This window comes from Pristiophorus japonicus, chromosome 22 (assembly GCF_044704955.1).
Source record: "Pristiophorus japonicus isolate sPriJap1 chromosome 22, sPriJap1.hap1, whole genome shotgun sequence".
NCBI classification, from domain to species: domain Eukaryota; kingdom Metazoa; phylum Chordata; class Chondrichthyes; family Pristiophoridae; genus Pristiophorus; species Pristiophorus japonicus.
Window position 1 is genome coordinate 58766319 of NC_091998.1, and position 12057 is coordinate 58778375.

Below are 12057 nucleotides of genomic sequence, written 5' to 3' on the forward strand. Positions count from 1 at the left end.
CTGGATACCGATGACCACTGGAGTCTCCAATAAATACTTGGGCCCGATCTTGACTTGCAAGGGTTTTCCGAGTTTTGACTCCAGTGTGCTAATTTTTTTCCCAGCAGTTTCCCTGCTCGGAGGTCAGCCTGAGTGATAGGCTTGGTTCCCAGTCAGGCAGGGAATGCTCCAGAGGGGTCAACGGCCCAGGAGGAGGTAAGGAGCCTGCAGCTGGGATAGTGATAGCGTGGTGGGGGAGGGGGGGGGGGTGGTCTGAATCTTTGGAAGAGGTCTAGTCCTGGGGCGGGGGGGATGTTGTGGTCGGCGATTCTGGACGCGAGGAAGCAGGTTTGCTTGGTCAGTTTGGAGGAAGTACTCCTGCTCGTCCTGGCCCAGAAGCAGTGCTGGAAAGGCACTTGCCATTTCCATGTACCAGTCCTTGCCTCCCTTTAGCTGCCGGGTTTCCCGAGGTCTGGGAAACCTGGCCAGCCAGGATTAAACCTGGAAAAGAGATAAAATATGAGGCCCGCAGCCTTATTATAACATTTAAATGACAAACCCACTTCTTGCCCTGCCTCCTTTAAAACTGGGAGTTGGCGGTTTGGGTTCAGGTTTGTGATTTTTAAATTTTCGCAGACCACACGACCCAAACCCACCCACTTTTGGAGGTTAAAATTACCCTCTTGGAGTCTGTTGGTAAAACTACATCAGGAACGGGGCAATCTGAAGACGCACAATACAATCCGTTGTCTCTGAAACCATCAACCTTCAAATAACTGCATTTATTTGGGCACATCACATGGTCTGTTTGCAGGTGCAGCAGGTAATCAGGAAGGCGAATGGAATGTTGGTCTTCATTGCGAGAGGGATGGAGTACAAAAGCAGGGAGGTCCTGCTGCAACTGTATAGGGTATTGGTGAGGCCGCACCTGGAGTACTGCGTGCAGTTTTGGTCACCTTACTTAAGGAAGGATATACTGGCTTTGGAGGGGGTACAGAGACGATTCACTAGGCTGATTCCGGAGATGAGGGGGTTACCTTATGATGATAGATTGAGTAGACTGGGTCTTTACTCGTTGGAGTTCAGAAGGATGAAACATTTAAAATAATGAAAGGGATAGACAAGATAGAGGCGGAGAGGTTGTTTCCACTGGTCGGGGAGACTAGAACTAGGGGGCACAGCCTCAAAATATGGGGGAGCCAATTTAAAACCGAGTTGAGAAGGAATTTCTTCTCCCAGAGGGTTGTGAATCTGTGGAATTCTCTGCCCAAGGAAGCAGTTGAGGCTAGCTCATTGAATGTTTCCAAGTCACAGATAGATAGATTTTTAACCAATAAGGGAATTAAGGGTTACGGGGAGCGGGCAGGTAAGTGGAGCTGAGTCCACGGCCAGATCAGCCATGATCTTATTGAATGGCGGAGCAGGCTCGAGGGGCTAGATGGCCTACTCCTGTTCCAAATTCTTATGTTCTTATGTTCTTATGGTCCGATGAGAAATTTAACATAAAAAGAGCCCTACAGGCATCTCAATCAAGGTTTCCTTCAGATTGATCTAGACCCCGAAGCCGTCCACAAACCATTTTTTCTCGTGCAGTTGTGCAGGACCTAAATAAGTTCAATTTAGGCTCCCTGGCACTAGACCCAAGGCAAAGAAGGCTGAAAGTGTTGCAGACACACTGCAATGCTCCCATTGGTGGCGTACACAATCAGTAGCAGTACTTGAAGACTGTGGTGATGTACTGGTGGTTACAGGCTGTCACTGGGGAGCAACTTGAAGAGTCTCACACAAGAAGCATATCAGCTTAAATGTAATTTTTTCTTCTTCAGAATGATATTGCTACCAAGACACTAACTAAGTGACAACGCTAGTGCAGTCACGCTTCATGTGGCCTCTCTTCATTATTACCCTGTTTGGAAAAGTTGAAAGTTCCCCCTGAACGTGTGCAGCTTATGGTCCTCTATAATGATTATTTACTGACTAGTCCTCTATGCTATTCACCTCTGCCATCTCTGACTGAATTTCAAGCTTAAATTTAAAGCACTGGCAATTCAATCACCGGATGAAATAAAAGCAGGAAATACTGGAGACATACAACAGGTCCATGAACATCTGACAGAGAAAAGGCAGGTGAACGTTTCGGGTGATGCCCTTCATCAGTACTCCGCTGATGCACCCTGATAGGGAGTCTCCACCGCAAACACCCTGATAGGGAGTCTCCACCGCAAACACCCTGATAGGTAGCCTCCACCTCAAACATCCTGATAGGAGTCTCCACCGCAAACACCCTGATAGGTAGTCTCCACCTCAAACACCCTGATAGGGAGTCTCCACCGCAAACACCCTGATAGGGAGTCTCCACCGCAAACACCCTGATAGGGAGTCTCCACCTCAAACACCCTGATAGGGAGTCTCCACCGCAAACATCCTGATAGGGAGTCTCCACCGCAAACACCCTGATAGGAGTCTCCACCTCAAATACCCTGATAGGTAGTCTCCACCGCAAACACCCTGATAGAGAATCTCCACCGCAAACACCCTGATAGAGAATCTCCACCGCAAACACCCTGATAGGAGTTTCCACCTCAAATACCCTGATAGGGAGTCTCCACCGCAAACACCCTGATAGGGAGTCTCTACCTCAAACACCCTGATAGGGAGTCTCCACCGCAAACACCCTGATAGGGAGTCTCCACCTCAAACACCCTGATAGGGAGTCTCCACCGCAAACACCCTGATAGGGAGTCTCCACCTCAAACACCCTGATAGGGAGTCTCCACCGCAAACATCCTGATAGGGAGTCTCCACCGCAAACACCCTGATAGGAGTCTCCACCTCAAATACCCTGATAGGTAGTCTCCACCGCAAACACCCTGATAGGGAGTCTCTACCTCAAACACCCTGATAGAGAATCTCCACCTCAAACATCCTGATAGGTAGTCTCCACCTCAAATACCCTGATAGGTAGTCTCCACCTCAAATACCCTGATAGGTAGTCTCCACCTCAAACACCCTGATAGGGAGTCTCCACCGCAAACACCCTGATAGGGAGTCTCCACCTCAAACACCCTGATAGGAGTCTCCACCGCAAACACCCTGATAGGGAGTCTCCACCTCAAACACCCTGATAGGTAGTCTCCACCTCAAACACCCTGATAGGGAGTCTCCACCGCAAACACCCTGATAGGGAGTCTCCACCGCAAACACCCTGATAGGGAGTCTCCACCTCAAACACCCTGATAGGAGTCTCCACCGCAAACACCCTGATAGGGAGTCTCCACCTCAAACACCCTGATAGGTAGTCTCCACTGCAAACACCCTGATAGGAGTCTCCACCTCAAATACCCTGATAGGTAGTCTCCACCGCAAACACCCTGATAGGTAGTCTCCACCGCAAACACCCTGATAGAGAATCTCCACCGCAAACACCCTGATAGAGAATCTCCACCGCAAACACCCTGATAGGAGTCTCCACCTCAAATACCCTGATAGGTAGTCTCCACCGCAAACACCCTGATAGAGAATCTCCACCTCAAACATCCTGATAGGTAGTCTCCACCTCAAATACCCTGATAGGTAGTCTCCACCTCAAATACCCTGATAGGTAGTCTCCACCTCAAACACCCTGATAGGTAGTCTCCACCGCAAACACCCTGATAGAGAATCTCTACCTCAAACACCCTGATAGAAAGTCTCCACCTGAGACATGAACCTGTTTTATTTCTCTTTCAGGTGCTCAGGACCTGCTGCATATTTGCAATGTTCTCAGAATTATTCTTTATCTCTGCTAGAAATGTAAATACCCTTTGTAGGCTCTTCTAATATTGTGTCTGAAGTTGATTTATAATTCAATATATGATTATTCTGTGTGAAAATGTATCCATACCTGAGATTCAAACTCGTTGGATTTTCATCCACGTTGTTTAATCAAAAACAATGAAACTGAAAAACGTCTGAAAAAAGTGCAGACAGACGAAAGAACTGAAAAGTAAAAGCATATGTCGACCATCTGTCAGCAAATCTGGGTCTTAAAATAAGCAGCATGAAGCATTCCACTCAGTGCAATCGTAGCCTGTGCTCGGCAAACTTCTTTCATGGCAATAATTCAGGGGGAACCCTTCTGAGTGCAGTGACTGTCCAAGGAATACCTGGACCGACCGGTCTGTATCGGACTGCAGTCCCGGCCACAGAGCAGCCTTCACATATAGCTAGAAGGTGGGCAGGTGGGGTTGATCTGGAGAAAGGCACATGCTTTGTTAGCTCTAAAAGGCCTTTTCCTCTTTTCCTAAAGGACTTTTAACAATTCTGCAGTTAAACTAGTTTTTCACAAATACTTGCATTCTGGCTTTGAACAAAAAAACCTCCTGGGCACAGTTAAAGCAAGGCACCTCCTGGCATGATTCAAGCCCACACATTCACTCCATCTTTACCATTTGTTACAGCTTTTTACACTGTTGCTGAAGTTAGACATGAGGGGCCACCCTTCTGCAGCTGGCTAAATACTGCAGATCCTGGTGTGCAAAGTACAAGCCCTGCAGCTCCTGAGTGTGTCCTAAACACATTGCATCACTGCTGATACTAGACTTGTGTAAAAGGCTCTGTGCTCTACTGACAGAGCTCGAGAGTCATTGGAATCAGACCCTAGTAAACCAAGCTAGAGAGTCATTGGAATCAGACCCTAGCAGCCAAAGCTGTACCATTGTCCATCAGCTCAGCAGTGTTGATGCTAGCAACAGATCCCTGAGTCAGCTGCAGTGTTCTTGGAGAGGGTTAAAAGATTGATCCTAATATCATCACAGATCTTTAGTGACCCCTATCAATCCCCATTGTTGCAAGGAACTGCTAGCACTGTGTCCTTTAAAAAATAATGATTTACATAGCTTGTTGTCTGTGTGCACTTCACCTTCAAAAAGTCACACAAACAAGGCTTCCTTGATGGCTCAGTGAGCTTATCCACTGAGTAACAGAGTCATATGGACCACAGTGGTCTCTGGTTCCAGCCTGCAGCAAGGAGTCAATGCCTTCAGGAGGGGAGAAAAGAGAGAACAAAATATACACACACCATAGATTGGGGGTCATTTTGACTTTGTCGACAGTGTGAAACAGATGAATCAGCAACCTGTTTTACATCTTATTTCCATCGAAGTCAATGAGATGTAAAACAGGCTGCCGACACACTACCGCTCGTTTACAGTGTCTTGCAAAGTCAGAATTACCCGCTCTGCCTTGAGCTGTGCTATCTGTGCTGCCCAGCCTCTGGTAAAATACAAAGAGATGAACCATGCCATCACTGAAAACTGCATCTATATCCACAGCACGGGAAACACACAACCTCTGTGTGTTGCTGAGTAACCTCATGGTTCCTTTTCCATTTCGACTAATGGTGATCTTTAAATTGTTTAATCATGGTAGAGCAGCAATTGTATTTTTTATAAAAATAGAGCCAATTTAGATATATGTTTTAAAACTCTCAGCTCTCTGCTGTTTGACACTGCAATCTAGAGGCTTCCTTGCCTGCCAGCTTCTATGTGGTCTTTTTGGGCAGTTCTTTTCTTCCCATTTCTACCTTTCATGCCTGAAGGCTTTGACTCCTTACTGGAGTACAGTTCAACGGGTGCAGCAGTTACCTTTCTTTATGTATGAGCCTGGACCGTCTAACTTGGAGGGCATCATAGTCAAGTTCCATGCAAACTTCACCTAACGCCCCAAATAGGATTAGATAGAATTTACAGCACAGAAACAGGCCATTCAGCTCAACTGGTCCGTATCGTTGTTTATGCTGCACACTGAGCTTCCTCCCACCCTACTTCATCTCAACCTATCAACACATCAGAAATATCCCAGAGCTCTTCGTATAGAACAAACCTGTTTGTGTTGATGTTGTTTGAAGGAGGATTGTTGGCCCAGGACACTGCAAGGGAAGATGTCTCCTGGTTTAATGTCTCAACCGAAGGATGCTGACAAACGTACATTTTTCAGCAGAAGTCAGCAGCTAGCGATCAGGAACTGGAAATTTGTCTTGGGTCAATTTGGTGCCTGAACTCACTCCGCACAGATCAGGAATCAATGGCTTCAGTGCAACACCAAACAGTGCTTTGATCCAGTAGGCCATTGTGGAACAGTGCGTGAGGGAGCCTCAGTGGGTCCATTGCAATTCGACAGTGTGAAGGAGCTTCATTTGATGTCTTGCAGTGCGACTGAGCCAGTAAGCCACATACGTAAACAGCAGGAAGTACTTCATTATAAGTTATAAAACTAATTTAAAGTTCACATTGAAAGTACAAAAATAAACGACCTGCCCTCCCATGTTGTTCCCTAATATTTTGCTGAATATTTTACAACCTATTTGGTTGATTTCCTTCATACACTTGGTTACCAGGGCAGGTTTCCACAGTCCCACTCAGTTTTTTAAATCAAACTGACCTTCAAATATTTGTTTCTAATTTTCAGATTAATTTTCTGTTCCTGCTTGGAATAATCTTCCTGTAGGTTCTCCGCTCTGACACGTTTCTCTTCACCTTGACAACTGGCGTCTGTTCCAGGTTGAGCGATGGACTAGAGTGCGATTTCTTTAAAGTGCTGCTTTCTCCTTCCATGGTGTCAAACAGCTGAGCCTCCAGCTTGTCCAGATCATCAGTGGCTCCTTTCAGCTTCACCTTGAGAAGCTTCACATAAGTTTCAATTCGGCATTTCTGCAAATAGTAAAAGGATTTGAAAACTGGCAGCATAGTGTTTTAGTGAGAATCCAAGGTGAAAGGGTCAAGGCCCATAATGCAACAGATCACCCAGGTTGGTAAAAGGAGGAGAGGAGATAAAGCAGGAAGTTGTAGTCAACTGGCGCCAAGCATCAGTTTAAGAGCCTCAAGATTATGAGAAAATAGAAAGTCTAGACTTCTTCACTCTTACACCTTCCACTGCTCTAATACCAGACATCTCCTCACCCTCACCCCTTACACCTTCCACTGCTCTCATATCAGATATCTCTTCATCTCTTCTTCCACTGCTCCAATACCAGACATCTCCCCACATCGTCCACTGCTCCAATACCAGACATCTCCTCACCCCTTACACCTTCCACTTCTCTAACACCCGGCTTCCACCCACCCCTTACATTTTCATAAGAACAGAAGAAATAGGAACAGGAGTAGACCATACGGCCGCTCGAGCCTGCTCCGCCATTCAATAAGATCATGGCTGATCTGATCATGGACTCAGCTCCACTTCCCCGCCCGCTCCCCATAACCCCTTATCTGCTTATCGTTTAAGAAACTGTCTATTTCTGTCTTAAATTTATTCAATGTCCCAGCTTCCACAGCTGTCTGAGGCAGCGAATTCCACATTTTCCACCAGGTTTCTCTTCACTCTTACACTTTCCACTTCTCCAACCCTCCATTTATTTAACACCAGACTGTTCCTCAATGTTGCTTCCCTCTGCTTCACCATTGATGGCTGCTTGTTTAGATACTATGCTGCTGCCCTCTGGAACTCTTGGCCAATTCCCCTAACTGGGCCACTTCCCTACATTCAAAAACCACCTCAAAACCTTCCTCTTTCATTGTCCCTTCAGTTCCCTATCCTAGTCTCTCCATTCCTCTGGCCTTTACCCATTCTCACTGTAAGACACTTTTAAATGTTTTCCTCAACACAAGGAGGTCACTATAAATGCAAGATGTTATTATTTCTTTGAAGGAAATTAACAACTACACGTAACATTGTACCAGCATGGCTTTTCTGCATTCCAAATCATGCAGTCACCTCTAATAGTACCAACACAACTTAATCAAATAGATATTACAATGGTGTAACACTCCGAGGGGTCAGGAGTTGACTGAAGAGAGTGATGTTCAGAAAAGGACCTGCATAACCTTTCAGAATTACTGTTACTCATGCAATCCTGATTATGGTTTCCACTGTTACTAAATTAGTTCTAAATTTATTTATGCAATTACTTCCAAAAATGCTTTCTTTTTGCATTTTCTAACCAATTTGTAATAAACATCTTAAAAAATTATAAATACATTAATACAGACTGGTTGGTACAGTGGGTTACAATGCTCCTTCACCTCTGGGATCACCTGACACCCATCTCTCTACTGGCTGCTAAGGTACTACTTGAAATGATTTTGCATATTCCCAATCTGGACCCTTGGGATACTAGCATACAACTGCAACCTGTTTAAAATAAATGGGTTAACGCCTGCACCGCATTAATCGAGTGAGGAATTTCAAACAAAGGTATTAAGATTTTGTACACCGGTACCGCATGGTACAATTTAGGGTTCTAGTTTCTCGTAGGTGTGAGTAGCGCACAACTGCACATAACCCAACAAAAGTGGCACTAAATTTACCATCTTTCTCAAGAAGGCCACAAGAATGACAATGCTGCAGTAGAGAGAGCTTTTCTGAGGTCAGGTGATATAAAGGGGGCTTTATTCCTACATAACCTGTAAGTTATCTGTAGTGGAAACTATGCCCCAGCTCGAGCCCCGTCACCTTGACGAGCACAAAAATCCACCAAATAAAAACCTAAAACCCAAATTTTAAAGCCTTACCTCATATTCAAAGTATTCCTGCTTCAGTCTGTACTCCTCAAACTCCTTTGATTTCCCTTTCTTGTCTGGAAAATTCAGTTCATGATCCTCGAGGTCATCCAATATCAATTGCAACGTTGCGTCATGGGATTCAAGCTGTGCCTCCTGAAACAGGCAGCAAGGTTTATTATAGAGATGAATAGACAGCCTGAGATTGGTGCTTTGGGTTTATTCAAATCCACCTGAAGCACTCTCATTTAGAAGGAGGCCATGCAGCCCATTGTGCCTGTGCTGAAATCTAAAGCAATTCTAGAATAAAACTCCTCCTTCAGCTCAGAGAAAATCAAGCACAACCTTCAGCTTGTACTCCCCTGATCAAAGTAGGGACAGTTCCTTTGGCTTGTGCTCACCCCCATCGAGTTGGGTTCATCGCTGTACAACTCACTCATATAACTCAAAATTAGACTTCCGAGGGCTGAAACACCCTGTTTCAATGTTTTTTTTTACCACAGCTGCGGTTCAGGTCGCCTCTTGAGCGAAATTCCACTCTTTGTTATTTTTTTTATTCGGATCCAAGAGTCGCTCTTAATGGGGTGGTGACTACACGAGCGGGGCGGATACGCAGCGGTGACAGCACCTGAGGGACGGAAGTTGGGGGCGGTGCCGCGTGACTACTGTGATGACATCATCACAGCGTCGCGTCACCATGGCTCACCCCTTCACTTAAAAGGGAGTGCCATCGCGATTTTAAAACTACGGTCCACTGGGCCAACGAGGATCAAAGACATACCGATCCAAAGATTACTGAGTGGTAGAGCAAGAGAGAGACGGAATAAGTGGAGGGTAAAGATAGTAATGGAACTGTGACATTTTATAGAGTGGGAGACAGATACAGGAAGAGAGAGTCACATTTTTTGTGTCTTTGAACAATGTCACAGATGAACCAGTTATGCAGAATCTCTGGGGATTGCTACCATTTTGGATATGTCAAGCATTCATGTGAAGTTTCTGTCCTGGAGGGGGATACATAGACAGTAATAATTCTGCAATAATAAGTTATATCAAACCGTTCAGTGCATACAAGGCTGTACCTGTGACTGTTTAGAGGCTGCGGCTGGAAGTATGGGACGGCTGAACTTCCTCTTCGATCCAATGGCTGCTGGGAAGGGAGGTGAAGAAAACATGGCAGCCACTAGATTGATCCGGGTGATCCAGGAGTTCATCTGGTCAGCACTTCTAATAGAAATGACAGGAGAAAAGTGTTAGTGAAATACTTTGTACAGTTGACGTCTGATCGTTTTAAAAATTATTTTAGCCTTGTCGATTGGTTTGGGAGGAAGAGCATCTAAGGGTGGGATCTGCGGAGATTGGAGGACAATGCCAACCTTGTGGTATGACTATCTAATTTAGATACTCCATGATTACCACAATGCATGTGTCCATACGCAGTGATTGTGCCCAAGAGTCCAATACAACTTGTAAGGGGTAATTCCATGGCATGGGTCTTCCAGAGAAGTGAACTATTTATGAGAGCACCTGAGGAAATCAATGCCCATGATTTCCTCAAATTTTCACCCTCTGAGCATCAACCCATGCTGGGAGCACTGGATTGTAGCAGTAATTGTGTGATGACACTGCAGTACCTGAATGAATAAACTGCATTTAGTTACTCATAATGTTCCATTTGGTCCTTTTATAGATCAAGGAGAACATAGTCATCCTCCAGCTCAAACCCAACAGCACCAGTCACCAAAGCAATGTGATTAGCCCCACTGGAAGCATGCAGCACAGAAACACATACTTCAGGAGACGAGTGATGTTTTGGAAGAATCACAGGATGGAAGAATAGAGCACTGATGATTGGTGGGCCCACAGCTGGTATAGAATGGGGCCGAAAACGTTGACTGCCCTTCCTGAGTTGTATGGGTGTTCCAGCCCATAGAAGGCTTTCTATGGGAAAGAGCAGCAATGGAAGCACTGTATTAAGGATACACTTGCTTTCACAACCATGGAAGATGGTCTGGGTGGTGAGAAGATCCAACACCCAGATAGACTTTGCCATGTTCCATTTGAGTGAAGTAATGGAGCAGTTGTCTGCAGTACAGTTTGCCACACATATTCAAGGAGGAGACCATAAGGGTTCAGAGCAAGTATGTTCTCTTAAAGAAAAATGGTGGGACTAACAAATCTAGAGCCCCCTGAATATCAAGAGTCATACAGGGTAGGATAAAGAAAAAAAGGGAGGCTTATGACAGGTACCAAGGGCTCAGTACTGCAGAAACCCTAGCGGAGTAGAGAAAATGCAGGGGTGAAATTATAAAGCAAATTAGGAAAGCAAAGAGAGAGCAAGAACAAATATTGGCAAGTAAAATCAAGGAAAACCCAAAGATGTTTTATAAATACATTAAGAGCAAGAGGATAACTAAAGAAAGAGTAGAGCCTATTAGAGACTATAAAGATAATCTGTGTGTAGAGGCGGAAGATGTAGGTATGGTTCTTAATGAATACTTTGTGTCTGTTTTCACAAAAGAGAGGGACGATGCAGACACTGCTATCGAGGAGGAGGAATGTGAAATACTGGATGAAATAAACATAGTGAGAGAGAAAGTATTAAGGGGTTGAGCATCTTTGAAAGTGGATAAATCCCCAGGCCCAGATGAAATATAAGAGAAGCAAGAGAGAAACTAGCAGAGGCTCTGACCATCATTTTCCAATCCTCTCTGGCTACAGGTATGGTGCTGGAGGACTGCTATCAGTGCACCATTGTTTAAAAAGGGAGAAAGGGATAGACTGAGTAATTACAGGCCAGTCAGCCTAACCCTCGTTGGTGGGAAAATTATTGAAAAAATTCTGAGGGGACCAGATAAATCTTCATTTAGAAAGACACGGATTAATCAAGGACAGTCAGCGTGGATTTGTTAAGGGAAGGTTGTGTCTGACTAACTTGATTGGATTTTTTGAGGCGGTAACAAGGACGATCGATGAGGTTAGTGCACTGGTTGTAGTGTATATGGATTTTAGCAAGGCATTTGATAAGGTCCCACATGGCAGACTGGTCATGAAAGTAAAAGCCCATGGGATCCAAGGCAAAGTGGCAAGTTTGCTTCCTGCCTCCAAATTGGCTCAGAGGCAGGAAACAAAGGGTAATGGTTGATGGGTGTTTTTGTGACTGGAAGGCTGTTCCCAGTGGGGTTCCGCAGGGCTCAGTACTGGGTCCCTTGCTTTTTATGGTATATATGATTTAGACTTGAATGTAGGGAGTATGATTAAGATGTTTGCAGATGATACAAAAATTGGCCGTGTGGTTGATAACAAAGAAAAAAGCTGCAGACTGCAGGAAGATATCAATAGACTGGTCAGGTGGCCAGAACAGTGGCAAATGGAATTCAATCCTGAGAAGTGTGAGGTAATGTATTTGGGGAGGGCTAACAAGGCAAGTGAATACACAATAAATGGTAGGACACTGAAGTGTAGAGGAACAGAGGGACCTTGAAGTGCATGTCCACAGATCCCTGAAGGATAGATAGATAAGGTGGTTAAGAAGGCATAC

General features: G+C 45.1%; 1 protein-coding gene across 1 annotated transcript in view; it reads right to left on the reverse strand.

The window, feature by feature from the left end:
* Nucleotides 1-5290: 5290 nt before the first annotated feature.
* Nucleotides 5291-12057, reverse strand: part of LOC139234780 (PH and SEC7 domain-containing protein 2-like) — a 65358-nt gene continuing 58591 nt past the window's right edge. The window contains exons 14-16 of the mRNA XM_070865471.1: nt 9599-9743; nt 8529-8672; nt 5291-6668 (exon numbers count right to left, since the gene is read on the reverse strand). Of these exons, the coding sequence (XP_070721572.1) occupies nt 6423-6668; nt 8529-8672; nt 9599-9743 (535 nt within the window). The 3' untranslated portion in view covers nt 5291-6422. The remainder of the gene's footprint in view (nt 6669-8528; nt 8673-9598; nt 9744-12057) is intronic.